At 35.8% G+C, this 17,543-nt stretch overlaps 1 protein-coding gene across 7 annotated transcripts in view; it reads right to left on the bottom strand.

Moving 5' to 3' along the window:
• Nucleotides 1–4,961: 4,961 nt before the first annotated feature.
• LOC110464616 (protein amalgam-like) overlaps nucleotides 4,962–17,543 on the bottom strand; it is a 118,558-nt gene continuing 105,976 nt past the window's right edge. For 5 of the 7 annotated variants that reach the window (XM_021519930.1, XM_021519929.1, XM_021519928.1 and 2 more), the window contains 3 exons: nucleotides 14,498–14,788; nucleotides 12,372–12,395; nucleotides 4,962–10,473 (listed from right to left, as the gene is read on the bottom strand). In XM_021519930.1, coding sequence (XP_021375605.1) covers nucleotides 10,361–10,473; nucleotides 12,372–12,395; nucleotides 14,498–14,788 — 428 coding nt within the window. In that variant the 3' untranslated portion in view covers nucleotides 4,962–10,360. Of the gene's footprint in view, nucleotides 10,474–12,371; nucleotides 12,396–14,497; nucleotides 14,789–17,055; nucleotides 17,089–17,543 lie in introns of all 7 variants that reach the window. The other 2 variants (XM_021519934.1, XM_021519933.1) reach the window with 2 other exon arrangements.

Genomic DNA, 17,543 nt, shown 5'->3' with positions numbered 1-17,543 from the left:
CCCCCCCCCCCCCCCCCCCCCATTTTCATACACCTTACTACTGGTTTCCATAAGGGAAATGTTTATCTCGAGTTGACGCCCTGCCTATGCTTTATCCTGTCATGTTAACGCGTACAACGTATTTCGTTCAACCAGTTTGAAGCAAGTGTAACAAACCTGAGGATTTTGCCAGTATGATCCTAAGTTAATGTAACCAATCACATATATTTCGTTAATATGCAAGAATATAAAAGGGGCTAGTTACATTACGTTTGTTAATCTTTGATATCAGAAAATATCCATAGCATTTTTTCTACGGTTTGTGTATAGCCATGTACTCTACAGATGTGTTTGATATTATTTCATCTATAAAACCGATACTTTGGTCCTTTCATGAAACCCACAATGTGTCAAACACTTTTTATCAAAACAAATCTGTATCACTTTGTTGGAAAGTGTCTGGTATGTTTCAAAAATAGTATGTTAAATGAAATAATCTCAATTTGAGTTCTCTACTATCTTATGATTGAGTTGAGACGAAAGTGTTGCAGTATGTTGTATTACAAGAACAATTAATGAGTTTGTTTAGTGCACTAGTTGAGGCTGAGGTGGCGAAGTAGGTTGAACCCCTCATATCACAGGTACACTCTCTTAAATGTGAGAATCGTGATCTTCGCCTCATTATTGATGACGTCGAGCAGTATGGAAGGAGGTCGCTTGTTAGATTCTCTGGACTCCAGGATGAGAATGGGGAGGATACTACGGCTAAGGTTTTGTCGGCTGCTTCTGCTGCTGGTGTTGACTTAAATCCCAGCGATATGGAGCGATCCCATCGTGTGGGTAAACCCAGACAGCAAAGTAGTCACGATCGCGCCCCTCCCAGGCCTCGACAGATCATAGTCAGGCTGAAATCCGTTGATACCAAGTTCCGTCTAAGAAAATGTCCAAGCTATGCCCATGTATTCGTTAATGAAGATCTCACGAAACACCGCATTGAACTGGCCTTTCACGCTCGCCGACCGGTTAAATCGAGGATGATCTTACAGTCGTGGACCACCAACGGTAAAGTTATGGTCAAGGACAAGTCCTCTGGAGTCAATCAAGTCCGCTCTGAGTCTGACCTGGTCCCATTTGGACATGTTGTATCGGCTTCCAATTCAAACTAAGCACTCGTGTACTCAATGTTCACTACCGTATGTACATATTACTACCCGGACACATATCTTAGTCTGTACAGTTAACGTATATTATAACGTATAACGTAATCGTATGTGTGTGTGTGGCTCTGTAAATACTTACCATCGCGGGCCTTCAATTATTATGTTTATAAATTATTTTAATCGAATTATAGCAGTGTACATGTGTATATGTCCCCACATACTTTGTTTGTAAACATGCGAAATACATCGTCGCCTGATTGGTCACTTTCGTTCGTCCGACGAGTCAATTTCTCATCATTTTCACACGACTATTGTGAGCATTATATGCATATACCTGTCTTATATGATCTAAAGACATTGATATGAATCTTAAATCCTACTATTAACCAGTGTCATATAAGTAATAGCTATATATGTTAAGTAATGTGTTTATGGCAAAAAATAGCCCATGTTGTTGGTTAAGTTCAGGCAAGTACGGGGTCAGCCATACACGTACGCTTGATCCAGCCAATAATTTGCGGTTATTTGAAATTTGTATATCTTGCTGACCTCTGACCTCTCCCTTTATCACACCAAAATGACTTACATGTACTTTCTCTTTTATTACCTTGTTTTCATTATTCTGCTATATCTTTAATGCATACGCACAACACTAAAGATGCAGAAAACTTCCGCTCAATAACATGTAAAAAAAAATTATATAAAGATGCATTCCTACCCTCAGCTGTCGATCTATGGAAATCTCTTCCTACTCATGTAAGAGATAATCCATCACTATATACCCTAACGAAATATTTATGTAGCCTTATTGTAAACATTCCCGATTATTTCTACCATGGCAATAGCCAGGACAAATTCATCATGCCAGATTACGAATGAAATGTAGCTTACTTACATCTCACCTTTTCATGAAAAATCTAATTGCAAGTCCTATTTTTGACTGTGGTAACGAAAACGAAACAAGCCATCACTATTTGTTATGTTGTTCCAACTATACCAGACAACGGCATCTTTTCCTTATACATCTTCTCCCAATAGAACCTACAGACGCCCTACTTTTTGGCAATAGTTCTTTATCAACTGAGGAAGACGAAGCTATATTTGATAGCGTCCAAATATTCATATTACAAACAAAACGTTTTGAACATTTGATGAGAGATTGTGCTGGCACTATTGCTTACACCAATGTACGTTATCATTATTGTTATTTTTAATTATCAATTCAATCGTCAATGTTTTGATAATTGAACACTACATAATTAATTACAAGAATATAATTAAGAGTATATAACCATATATATAGTTCTTCTCAATTATGCCAATTTAAAAATTGCATTCCCTTATCATCATATATTTTGTCGAGTCTGCATATACTCTCCCTCTCTCTCCCTCTCTCTCGCTCTCTCTCTCTCTGTCTGTCTCTGTCTTTGTCCCTCTTTCTGTCTCTCTGTTTCTCTCTCTCTGTGTTACTGATCGGTAAGTTGCTACTAGGTTGTATATGTTTAAAAGGAGACGGATTTAAAAAAGTTATTAACTTTTTTTCTGAATCCTTATGGAATATTTTGTGTATCTTGAAATGTTGTTTTAAAAATAAAATAAAGTTTAAACTAAAGTAAAACGTCTTATATTCATGGAAGTTCTGTTATAGGCTACTCTGTCATTTACTTAAAAATTGTAAGACAAATGAAAAGAAAATGAAAAAAAACACACGGTATTTTATATCAATAAATTGTATTTACACTCCTATCGATAAAATCATAATCGTTGTCCTTCGATGGTTTATATAAAATGTTCTCATTATAGCATTTACGAGCATATTTTGTTCAAAGAGAACAATAAACACGTACGTTATCTTGCAAAACATCACACAATCATGTGTCGCCATCTGCTGACAAAAACTCAAATCAAGGTTTATTCTCTGGACTTCCATTATCTGTCGAGCGTTGCGTTAATTTATGAGGGTATTGCTCCACACATTTTTCAATCAGGAAAAATAGATAAACAGCTGTTATGTTCCCTAATAACTCCTCAATATAATTCACTTACGCTGATCCTATTGCCGTGGTATTGGATAGAATTGATGCCAAAACATGCAACATACCATCCATAATATATGGTACTTCTCTGATGCTGTTACATGTATATTCGATGAAACTATCAGGCTTGCTATTTACGGTTTAGGATAGACACACATTGACGATACAAGTCGACAATACCTGATCTAAACTCAAAGTCTAAACTCACTGGACACCAAACCAAATAGAATCTTAGACTTAAGTGTTTGCTCAGATAATTTCGTAGGACTCATTTTTTATGGAGTTGTTTGAAATAGGTTAAGTCAAAACGGAAGACAACTTTACACTTAAGATAGTTCCATATACATATGGAGAATGAGCTCACATATAAATACGATAGAACGTGTAGGTCTCTAACGGTTGTAGACATTGTAAGTGGTTTGTGATGTTACACACTGAAATATCAAGGGAAAATGAAGTCATGATTGCGACCGTAATTTCTTTAAGCTTAGAATGTATTGACCCCTCTCCGTTAGGAACACATAACACAGTTGTTTATTGGTCAACACGGCACATCTATCCTTGACACTCTGATCCTAAGAAACAGGCTCTGAATTAGCAAATCAACTCTGACATTTAAACTTCATAAGCAAGGGAAACTGTGATATTACTACCGGCAAAGGAAACTAAACGATCGTGAAATTAAAATTGTCACGTTCTTTACAGATTTTGGTAGTGAAGTGATAGTTAATGTCATACTGTAGGTAAATGTCAAAATATGAATTTAAAGAAAATGGCTCTATAGTGTCCGTTGATGCAAGATACTCTTGGTTTTCAAGGACAAAACATAATGAATATATCTGAATTTGAAACAAATGGATCGGCCGGTACCTTGTCTCCGTTTGTCAACCTGCTAGAAGCAATTCACTTCCATACGAATGAAAAAGGAAACAGATCGTCTAAAGATGGTTCAGGGAAAAGCCCCACTGACATACCGACAGCAACATCAACGTTTTTGTCACATGTTTGCTGTGTGATGTTTAATGGATTTGGTTTCAAAAAGTGAATTAGTGTTCAGAAATTAGAATATTTTCCAATATTCCAATGATTCTTAAGAATATATTTTGAAATACTGATCCAGTATATAGATGTTATATCTGCACACGAGTCCTTTGCAGGTAAGGCACACAACAAATGACGCGAAAACCGATTCATAATTGAACTTCATTTGAAAAATCTAGCCCTTTACGTGCAGAGATTGTATAGCTGTGTTTACAGACAAAGGAACCTGAGCAGCTGGTACGTCAAAAAATGATTTACAGTCCCCTATCTAAACTTTGGAATCGCCCAATATTCTACAATAAAATGTCATCGCCTATCGAAAGATTTAATACTACTTAATATTCGTTATTAACCAACAATGGAAAACAATCATTGATAGGTAAAAATGCTACATGTAAGACATTGTGATGACATGAACTGATCTTATAAATAGATAAATGAATAAATATTCCATGATTTAACAAGTATAGCCAGACATAAGGTGCTATATGTACCATGGGGAAAGGTATACGTACTATGGTCATGACGTCATGTACCGCTATTTTGACGATTAAGTTTTAATGCACGTCAATAATTGCATATAGTAGGTTCAGAGGATTTCCAAAATGTCCGTGCTTGACTGTTTCCACTGAATCTGTATGTCGACCTTCGGGTTGTGTCATAGGGTACACGTCCATATATTGACTATGTATGAAACATGTCCCAACAATAAACACACAACAAGCGAAACAAAATCTACAAAATACTGAACATTTTATTCAGATATGCATCTTTAACGAATGCAATTTATTCAAATATTCAACAATAAATTATTACAGTACATTTTAGACTCGTCTTTTCCATAGTATCTTTTTCTAATATATACAAGACCAACCATTCATTATTATATACATACCTTATCGAGCGTCGTGAACCGAGCAACAATTGTCATACCGTATTGTAACCCTAACCAAGTACCCGTATTATTGAAACCGTCCTCATGCTCAAAGTCAGATTTTGTGCTCAAGAGCAATTTCTTATTCCATTGATAGATTTAGGAAAAGTTACATTTTGTCAATTATCTCGAAGAATTAAGAAGAATCTTGAGGCTGAAATCAAAACTATTTTCGATGTTTAAACTTGACCTTTTGATCTTGTAACATGATTTTAAGCCAGCGACGAAAAAGAAGGTTAGAGCACAGAATCAATGCTTGAGTACAAGAGCAGTGTCATGAATATGGGCCTACATTTCAATTTAACACGCTTCTTGAACAAGTACCTTATAATGTACATGGACTCGTGTTTTGTATAACACTGAACATTCGGGTATGCTTTATAAGACTACCACATTAGAACAAACTAGAGAGAAGTAAAGATTGTAGATTTAGAACGAGGGAGAGTTAAAATCACGGTATGACAATCCCGCAAGGAACAACAGGATGACTTGCTATATGTCAAAATGATAAAACTTGAATGATGGAGAAAGAATATCACTTTAAAAAAAGAATTGACGTGATTGATTGAAGTATGTTTAAATAATGACGTGCACTACACATTTATAAGTGTTTAACCGATGTTCTGGTTTAATAAAAATAATACTGCCAAATTCTGAGTCGGTACATAAAAATGTATACGAGAGTAGAGAGTAACTCATCGTGTTGCTAGGACAATTGTGAAATCTTATTTTCAGGTTTATCCAACGCGACACATGGCATTATTTCATTTTATAACAACGATATCTACCCAATACCGCACAAGGAATATTTGTTTAACGGTGGCATCTCTACCGCACTACATAGATGTATAATATGTAGGTATATCTTTATAACACTAAACCAGGAATTATTTCATAACACATTGAAGGGAAGTTTTATAATAATGATTACCACTTTTATAACATTGATCACCCGAAATAGTTTTGTAACACTGCTCTAGACATATTTATTTTATAAAAAAGTCTTTTAAAATATATCAAAATATAATGTACCACGTCAATTTACAGCTATTTACAAAGAGAACTGTAGTTTATAAACTTATCAAATCAAGTATTCGTTAATATCGATCGTAAGGAAATAAAAAGTTTTTTTTCATCGCGTTGAGGTTTTAATTGACTCTGGGGCAAAAGAGTCGTTGAATTATTCATCATGAATATTAATGAACGGAAAAGCCTTTATATCACTTCGATATTACTTTGTTTCGGTGCATTTCATAAATATACTTTTGGCATCAACGAAAAATGATTTACATGGTTGGTTTAACGTCTTGGCAACACAATACCGAACTTTTATTGTTCAATAGATTTTATTTAATGCAATATTTTTATTCAAATAAATCAATTTCTTAGGGCCGGATTACACACTTATTTTGAAATAAAGCAACCCCTGTTATTGTCACTACTGTACAATACTACATGTATGTCTAGTAACACTCAGAGGTAATCGTATCCGTATACTTATGGATATTCAGTTTTCCATGCGTTGAAATTTCGTTAATAGATATATAATTGAGGGCAATATGAATTCTTATTGAATATGTTTCGTTTGTGATAAAAATCATGATTAAAAACACAGTCCACAGGAGTAAGATTTAGTTTCCATGTTTAGGCCTTCAGCCATAGATATTGTCTTACAACACATCTGTACCAGCTCCTTACATGTTTGATATTATACATGTTTCGGTTCCTGATATAACTAAATGCGTTTCTTTCGAACGGGACGTCACGTATGTTTTTTTTAGTTTGTCAGACATTCGAATGAACGGACGGACGAGCTAAGCCGATACCTTGTGGCGGTAGACTGTAAGAGTATTCCTCAAAAAAGAGACAGGTTTGTCTTGAAGTAGTGATTTACACGTGTAATGTATCGTGTACAATGGCGATATGTACAGATGGCAAACTGCATCAAATGGAATGAAAGGAACACATTGTATTTACATCAACATTATATTATAACGACATAGCATTACTTTACACGCATTTCACTTATAAATTGCAGTTCCGGTCCCCGTCATGCTTTGCGGCCACCGGAAGCTACACACTCTTATTTATGCTACCTGGTACAATATTGATCGAGATAATGATGAAAGACGAGTGCTGACTATCAACTGATTAAACATGTAACAAAGGCGATGTCAAACGTTCGGCCAACAACATGAGACAACCAGGGATTAGCCCGTCCTGGTTGGAGACACATTCGAGTTTGTGAAGACGGTTTACCTAAATAAACTGTCAAACAGATTACAATAGTATGGTGTTGTTTCTTGTACTAAAAATGAGCATTGTTTAATATTGTCATCCTTTATTTATTATTGATTATCTTCAAGACATGTGACCGCTGCATTTGTAATTGTGAAAAATGTAATAAATATAATATTATCGCAAATAAAATGGATAATCTTCACAAATTATGCTAAACACCAAATCACAAGTTACATCCGAACAACCTCACTGTTGTACAGACCCCCTTTGGCAAAAATAATCACGTTCAGCGAATAAAACATAACGTTACGTGCAATAGTAAAATCTCATTGTGATAAGGCGAACTTTTTACACTTTCACAGAGCGTTAATCGGTTTTTATATATTAGCATACGATCTTTGAATCACAGTGCAGACATTTCAATCCAATTACACCGTAGAATGCCATTGTCGCCTCATTTCATTGCATTACTCGTTCAAGCACTAGTTTACCGTACCGTATGACATACGTCTAGACGAATCGTATCTAGGGAAAACCTGCAAGTGAAACCGTTCGGAGGTAACTACAATGGGCAATTCAGCGTTCACCTCATACTTTTACTGAAGCTATTAAATATCAACATCCATTATCTATTTCTCACCTGTTTATCGTTATTACTACAAAATGCAGGAAAAACGTAAGATTATGTATTTATATATTTAAAGAAATATCACCTGTACATGAAACCTCTATAGCTATATAAAAACCTGCTAGCTGACGATCTACACCAGTTGTATCTGGAGGACGTTTGCGGCTCATATCTTTTTATATTGAATACAATGAAATCCGTGTTAAATCAGTTGAAAAGATTGATAGATTAGTTAACTACTACTTACAATGAGTGACGTCATTGATGTTCTTATTTGGATTTCAGTACCTGTTGTCTGTATGGTATAAAACGGGGTTGGTAATGAATACAGCGGGAGATTCATTTCAAGAGTTTCATCATATTTTTTTGCAAAAGTTATAGACGCCTGGAGAGTGTATACCCATCACAGCTGACGGGCCTTTCGAAATCATTTCATTATGGTTTTTAAAATAACCTGGGAATATCGGGTTCTATAATATGTACCATATTTCGAAATTGTCTGCCATAAACTGCTGCAAATACATCTTTCTGTGATAAAAGTGCAATCTAAACATACATTGCGGAGAAGCCTGGCCTTATCTTAAGAATAGCACTTTTCATGATATTGTATATCAAAGAAGATCACAGAGGGCGCCCATCCTAACATTTCGTATTGGAAAAGTCCAATAAGAATGCAATAATGTCTCTCTGACTTAATCTAATAATTAAAATGTTTACGACGTCACAAACAACGTCCATTTATATTTTTCATAAAGAAAACCTCTTGTGTTTTGTAACGTAACGCAAGGTAGCTCATGGTGTCTTTGTCAGTAGCTGTACTTGTATCGTGTGAAATGAAGGCAGAAAACAAATTATAAAGCATGTCTGGATCTGCACTAAAGCGCATATAAAACACATCTTGTTTATCAAGCTTAAAGGAAATTAAAGTTGCATTTGAGGGCATAAATCGTGCTTCAGAATAGTGTCTTTTCTTGATTTCCTTGTGACGTCACAAATGATAAAGAAGAGGTCAATTACTTGTTCTACTTGTTCTCGAAGAACGCTGAGGATACAAAAATATCAGTTCTAATGACGGAGAAACTTTTACGATAAAATGGACGATTTTTTTAATTTATAATATGATTTATTACAAATTTAATATAAAAAAAAAATCTAAATTCAGTTTGAGTAGTAAATTATACAGGAATAATTTCCAGTATGTTGTGAATTGCAGGGTTGTGTGAGCTACGACTTGTTCTCGTCCTAGACTGGCCTTCAGTACACAGACATACACTCGTATTGACATGGAGGGACTTAATGGTAATGTCGGCGTTTAATTTCAACAATGTTTATTCCATTTTCTTTTCAATTCCCTAAACAGAGAGTCTGGGATCCCCTTGAGATAGATATGACGTGACTGCTTGAATAAACAACAGTCAAACAGGAGTGACTGGTGTACTTATAAAAAACGGTAATGATAAAATTGTAAGAAATTGAAGAAAAAGGAAGTGTGGAAACACGTTAGTAGGATGTGTAGGCGTAAGGAGAACTCGGCAGTGTACAGATGTAAACTTGACTTACGTGAACCAAGGGCCATATCAGGGTCCTGCAGGGACCCCTGGCACGTGTAACAGGTGACCCTTACTCAATATCAACTCCCTGATACATATAAATAATAAATATGAATGATACGAAATGGTGACTACAGTGCCAATGTTGTAGCCATGCGGACTTTATCAGTTTTGATGAACGTCTGTTATGTCCTGATCACTGGCCGTTAAACAATCTGAATTTCCATGTCTCGTCGAACCTGGACTCTATCACGACCGGTCATGATCCTGGAAACGATTGGCGTTCCGTGTTAGCATGTCATTTCTTGTTTGAAACGCACATGCGCAGTCTCTTCGATCATTGATCGGTCTGCGCTGATCGGGTCAATACGACAGTTAGACTTCCGTTACTATCCGGACCGGAAATAACTGGCCGGAAGTTATAGAGAAAAGAATGCCGCAGACGATTCGTCACTACAGCGACTGCTGCCTAACGTTTCCTGACGTCATCTGCTGAATGGGTTAACAACGACCAGACTGAATGTATAATTACGGAGGAGCTCATCAACTCCATTTAACCAGATTCCAGACGTAACTATGCTGAGTGGTCACTAAAAGAATCCACCTGTCCTTCTTAACACTATGAACCACACTCTAATGCACACGCGCCCAGTAATTAAGCCTCATTCACAGATGCATATTCTCTAAACGATCCTCGGCCAGCCCAAGCCGCATAGACATAACGTCTGATGGCGGCACCGCTTCTATATAGCACGTGTCTCTATGCACAGGCACCCGCGTGGGATGACCCCCTAGTGGACGCTGGCCAGTAAATATACCAACGAGAAGAAGGCCAACAGTACGTGAATTGGTAGATTGTGTAACCTACACTGTCCGCTGATATCCGACGTTTTGTCCTCTGTTCCTGAAAGTAAATGAAGCTTAAGACAGCTTTATTATGCTTTGTTAATATAAAGTGTAAAACCAAAAATAAAACAATAGCATAGTGATATCAAAGATAACATATGTTAACGTGAAGGGAGTTTAACCAAACCATGTTCGTGTTTTGCAAGTTTTAAGAAGATAAAACCAATTCAAGCAGAAATCAAAAGGTAATGTGCAAGGTGTATTTCTTAACAATGAAGTGTTTTAAAATTTCAGTTTTATATAAACCAGAAGTATGTTGAACAGTACATATCACTAAAGCATAGATATACCACTCGGGTAAAGCTTTTAACGGTCAGAGGAGTTAGCTACCCACATATAGATTTAAATAATATAACGACAACTCGGCAATATATTAAAAATGCCGCAATCATCCATTCCTCTCGACATGGCCATTCGGAACACATTGTAAGGCACAAATGGTTTAAATATGGATTGCACATGGTATAAATTAATCGCGACTAGCCATATTAATTAAACTTTATTTCTTTGTTTAGAGATATTAAATGTTTTTTTTTGTATTCATGCTTTATTTCATACCTGCAAATATTTTCGATATGTGAACTTAAGTGACATGCCGAAATTCTTTCACGTAATGTCATTTTCCCACTGAATTGTAAATTAATTCATTTTACAATGCCGCTTGAGAATTATCTGATTCTTTCTTTTGGTTTATATTTTTATCCGTGGTTATTGAGATATTCCCTTCATCTCAGCATCAAAGTTATACGATTACGTCATTCCCGTAGACAAAATGTTAAATGATGACGTAAAAATGTTTTGGCGAATTAACTCATCTTGGTTAGAATTATATGAAACGGATAGATATGTTGATACTATCAATAAAATAGCGAGATGATTCTTTGCATGTATGCTTAATTTCATCAATATTTAACAAAATCAGAAAATTAATTTTCCAGATGCATATCACCATAGAATCCAATGGGAAAATGACGTTATGTGAAAAACTTCGAAGATGCCACTGTATTTCCATTGCTATGAAAATGTTTCGCACAATATAACAGTTATTGACGTACTATTTATACAACGGTCTAGATTAAGTTACGAGTTTTAATATAATACTTAATTTACTAAAATCAGTCTTTCCCCCCGATCATTATACAACAGATAACGTCAAATCGTTTTATCTCTCTCTCACGACTGCCCACGCAGTTATACATATGACACCTATACAAAAGCGTTTGAACATTATAATTAGGGAATGTTCGTTTTATGTGAATGACATTTTAAAACAGGGTTTCGCATTGGAAATAGATTAAGCTAATGGGAGCGGTGCAGCTTCACACAGGCTGTAATTAACCAGCACGCTACAAATCACAGCTCGTAATAGAAGGTATATTGGACACGTCGCGGACACGTAGGGCAGGGTCGCTAGCCCGAACTGATATTCCTGTTACGGCCCACAGCAATGAACAAGCAATAATTAAGAGTTTTAAGTCGTGACCTTCACAAAGGGTCGCCATTGCCTAGTAATTAACCTGCTGAAGGCGCCAGTGTCGACACCGAGCACTTGCTGTAAGAATAGCATTTTGTTAGGAAAACAGTTTTCAATGTCGATGGCTCTTTTTTCTAATACTTTGATATTTGCCATTGTTTTTTCCAAGCTTACACACTTTACATGTGATTTGTGTTAGAGTTATCCCCCTTACATTATTTTTCTTAAATATCGTTTATGAAAACACGCATTCTAGTGTGACAATTGAATGCATCACACTTGTATCAATTAATTCCAAACCCTTATAACATTTCATAAAAACGGTTACATCTGTGTTAAAGTGGAAATCTTTTCCATAAAAGATTCACGAATTAGTCAGGCAACATATATCCTTAAAACATTCTTTTTGTGATGATACTCACCGCGTTTCATCGGATTTGTTTCCGCTGAAAATAAAATGTAAAATTTATTAGAAATATCTGCAAATATAAAAATTAATTTAAGCTCGAATTGAAATAATATACCAACAAAATGGTGGTTTTTTTTCAATAACAGTCCCAACCATATTCTCGAAGTGTTGGTTGTTTTTTGTCCAGCACGTCCTGGCTTTTGAGTTATTTTTATTTAGACTTTACAAGAAAAACAGCCCAAAATGTATCTTTCTGTATTTTAACGACAGTAAAGTAGCAAACAATACGAATATCTTACTTCAAAAAGAAGATATGGGAAAGAGAGACGAAATCAAAAGGAAAGCATCTTGAACATCTTCTAAACTAGTCGTAATTGTAACATTCCTCTCATATTGGTTCATCGTATGTCGTCAATACTACCGCTATAAGTCCTAATAGAGGCAAGGTTTGGCTATAGTAGAACATTTAACGTTATTATCTACAATATTTATCATCTGGAAGCTCACGATCGTATTTTATAAATTAGAATACATTGTAACCGTTCACCTTCCCCAGTGAATTCTTAAGCACGAAGCTGCTCACTGCCACAGCATCTTTCTTTAAGTGTAATACGAACGACATGTCACACATTACATAGTACAATCAGGAAATCCTCAAGTTATTCCTAAATATAAACCTCGTTCGCGGTATGATCTCTGAGGCCTACAATTGTGTACCATCTACTTTCGTTTTCAGTGCGTTACATGTACATATATGTTTATTAAAAAATGAAATTGATCCTTCCAGGAACAGCTTGTCTTTTTATCTAAATAATAAACTTAACAAAGGGAAATCGAATTTTAAATATATAATTAAAGCTGGAATTTAACATTGTGTATTTAAATTAAAAAACACATGCCGTGTTAAAAAGGGGAAATCTACGACCGGTTATCCATCTGAGACTAAATGAAAACGAAATTAACCTCCTTCTCATCAAATTACTTATAATGTATGCAAATATTCATATAAACTTTTGTCTTTGATCGCTGTCCATTCCCTCGCCATTTTGACGTCACTTCAGTTGTCGTCGACGTAACGCCACATTGCCATGACGACATGTATGTAGCCTTAACTTTGTTTTAGAACGAGTATTGTCTTATAAGTTAAATCCGGAAATACGATTTTGTCGTATTCACCTATTATGGTAGCCATGAACTTAAAATAATACAACAATTTAATAACGTAATATAACGGGTGGTCAAGTAATTAACATAACAAACCACAATGCATACAGCTGTGCTATTACTATAACATGACACTATAGTCACAGGATAAATTCAACTTAGCACGGTCGTCAAGTGATAAATATAACATTACACGCGATACAATGAATATACATGCAAGTTATATAACTATGCGTTTGGTTATCTGACGTCAGAAATAGCACAAGATGTGTTGGCTCGAGTAAATGTGTACCTCCACACAATAAAGGAGCGTTATTTGTGACATCAGACATATAGATATGTAAGGCATAATGTTCATTACATACATTTTGTTCACACATATGTTTCTGGTTTGTTTCGTATAAATATTCAATTAACTTCCCGAAAAATTGAAACGAACAGCAAAAAGGAGATATGGCTACTTAAGTAACACCACCTCGAGAATTGTCATAGTATAAAATACGGAACCTTGTATAGAGTAAACAAACAATAGAGCGGTATCCCCTTGCTATTGAGGCGATGTTCCTGTAATGATCAAATATAAACACATCCCACCGAATGTATTATTCTTGGTTTGATCAAGTTTCTGTCCCTCCATGTCACACGTTAAGTAAAATCTGAATTAGAGATAAATCTTTGTTGCAGACTTCGAGTTAAGATTTTGCCCTTGGGCACTGTATCTTTTTACTTCAAATAAAAAATAAAAAATAAAATAGTTAACCTTTATAAACGATTTTTTTTTAACGATTTTACATTCGTTGTACAGGTAACATTTTGTATACAATTACAATAATAATATACGAAATACGTGTTAAATCGTGCACATTGGAACATGTTGGGTGTGATTTGTCTTTATTAACGGAGGACGCACGTCTAATTATATACTCTACGATCTATAACAACACACCATTTGTCGACTCATTATAGAATACTTACAGCTTAACACGCTCACATAGATGCCTTTCACTTTAAGGTCCGTACTCCGACAAATATAGGTTCCCGCGTCACTCATATTGCTGTGTTTTATACGTAGTTTACTAACTAACGTCCGTGTTTCAGGCATGCGATGTTTTGTAATGTGAATTGTATTCCTTGCACTGCTTTTGATTTTGATACCGTCCTTAAACCAGTCAATATCGTCCGGAGTCATCAATTTTCCTGTGGCGTTACACGATAATGTAATGGGGTTTCCCTTCTCCACGAAACCGCCTCCACCCAGCTGTACTGCTGCAAGAGAAGTTCAGAAATAATTACATACGACCCGACCTGTTCCCGCGCAGTATTATATGTATTATATAAATGTATTACAACATAAATCGATATCATATTACACTTAGTGATGTATTACAGCTGTTGTGAACAAGACATGGAGTGGAACAATGTAGACTCGTGTAAAATAAAGCAGTGCTATGTATTAATCCGTCATACCATGTTTATGATTACACCATGCAGATTTAAGCTACAAAGGATTTTGCCATAACGACATTATCGCAGTGTCATAGTTAAAAGTAAAACATGTCACAAATAAATAGTATGATAATATGTGTCGCTTGAGCTGTTTCTGAACATCTATGTTACATTATAAGGTCGCAATTAACATTCATGTAATAATAACATGATACACTGAACACGAATTGTGATGGTTTTATAGGGAACGTGGAAAGTACGCACGGAGGGAAAACCTAAATACGTTTAACATCTACATAGTTACCTAACTTAAGTCCATCAGTTACCATGCATAAACTACATTTCTATGATTAGATCATTTTTTTAGTATTAATGTACTAATCTATTCTTGATATATAGTCAATGCCCCATTATTCCGTCTTTGCGTATTGCAGAGTTATCTTCTCTTGGGAGAAGGGAATGATTGTTACGTTATTGGTTTGTGTGAGAGAACTACGTCGTTTTCTTAAAAATTGATGACGTTCCTCTCCCAAACAAGTGACGTAAAAATCAATCCCTGCTCCCAAGAGAAGATAACTCTGCAATACGCAAAGACGGAATATTAGTTCAAGACAATATTTTGACGACGAGTAAGCACTGTGTGCTATCTATCTTAACTAGTTCTGATTAATTTCCGATAGTCCGATTAATACATATTATGTTAGTTAATCCGAAGGCTATCTAAAAATTACAATAATTGGCAATGCACAACAACAACTTCTTAGATCCAGTTGATATTATCATCCAAAGCATGCTCAAGAAAAAAACACTACAACACGTAGAGAAAATAGCTACCGTGATCAGCCAGCGATAGAAACTACAGGTGTTCAACAATTCTAGACAACAACAATAAAAGGCACAAGTAAGCTATCTGAATCAATATCAGTGATGCTATCAGTGTCGTTTATCAAATATGTAGCATTGCTATAATTAACCAAGACATCCACATCACACTTCTAGGCTAGAATGATGACCATACTCGAAGTTGACCACGCCCATTTGATCCCAGTTTCTACCACGAGTAAAGACTTGAATCGTTGCACTGTTGATCTATGTATTTCCTGGAGTTGACGGGAGCTATATCTGGAGCAATAAACGTTTTCCCTTTCGGATCTACATGTATGTCTTCTCTGTTCTTATTGTAGTCTTTACGATGTCCAGTATTAAGTTTGCTATTTTACTGACGGAAACCGAACGGGGAATATCAAAAAGGGTTGTTTCTCTGTTTTTATTTAAAATCTTTTCGAATATATTGATTTTGATAAAGCTCACTTCACAAAATTAAGTTAAATAAAGCAAAAATCGTTTTCGCTGCATTTTTTATTCGGTTATATCGGAGGAAAATTGTTGATCAAGTTGGCAAATGATCTTTTACCGATATTTACTTCTTTATAAGAGTTCTGCTCAAAGAAGTTACGCCTAAGCTTTGGCAAGTCTGGAAATGCAGTACGTTAGTAGCAAGGTTAGAGTCAAAAGGTACACGTGCCCTGTCCACGCCGGTTTTCAGTGATATATATGTGTTCAGCCTTCAATGGCGTCAGCTTTGGAATTTAGTATGGCAGGGAGTCAAAGTCTGTCTCATGAATTTAGTATTTCCCAGACCAAGTATCCGTCTTTTTAAACAAGAATGCTCACAGACAAACATGCAAACACCTCCAAGTGGAAGCGATATGCACTTTTCAAAAGGAAATAGTGCATTTATCTTTTGGCAATGCAGTTGTAGTCGGATATCGATTTTAAAATTCAATTTAGCGATGGTCTATTAATGTTATATCGTTTAAACCGAGAGGACATTAAAACCATGAGACAACACATACTCCACCACAACGTTTAGGAACCGGCATGCACTCCTCAACTAATACTACTGTGGCTGTGTTAACATTCTAAGTGTGCCACACGGTCGTAAAAACACAGGGTGAACCGGACACGCGATGCTTTTGTCAGTAAATGTGAGTGGTGCAAATAAAACTTCATGTAGACTAGACTGAAAATATACAATATTGTAACTTGTATTCATAATAACATCGAGATTGACTGAACGTCTGTACCTGGCAAGATCGGCAGGGGCCGTCGTGTGGGAACTGGAAGTAGACAACGAGGAAAGAGCAACGTAAACAAACAAAACAAAAGGTGAAGGAAACACAATGGCTACAGTGGTGCCGTGGTAGACGTCTCGACTGGCTGGCATATTAATACAGATCGAAATAGGGAAAGGGTGTGACTTTTAATCGGATAGATGCAGGTACTTCTCACGTCGAGGTGACTACCACGATTGCTGCAATGTGTACATACTGATGAGTACTGTACATGATTGTAGATAAACATCGCATGGAACACGTTCGTAACATGTAAATAGATAGTGCATGTATAGTCTACAAAGATATTGATACAGGATATCACTACAAATAAATACAAACATTTAAAAACAAATGGTTTATCTCCCAAAGCAGAGTAGAACAACAGTTGACTAACTACTATCCCAATGCAACTCCCGAGTTCTTATCACAAATCCTATCTGAAGTTTTTTCATTAGCAA

The sequence above is a fragment of the Mizuhopecten yessoensis genome, unplaced genomic scaffold (assembly GCF_002113885.1).
Source record: "Mizuhopecten yessoensis strain PY_sf001 unplaced genomic scaffold, ASM211388v2 scaffold11015, whole genome shotgun sequence".
NCBI classification, from domain to species: Eukaryota; Metazoa; Mollusca; class Bivalvia; order Pectinida; family Pectinidae; genus Mizuhopecten; species Mizuhopecten yessoensis.
Note: the sequence above shows the minus strand (reverse complement) of the source record. Positions and strands in the feature narration are given on the sequence as shown.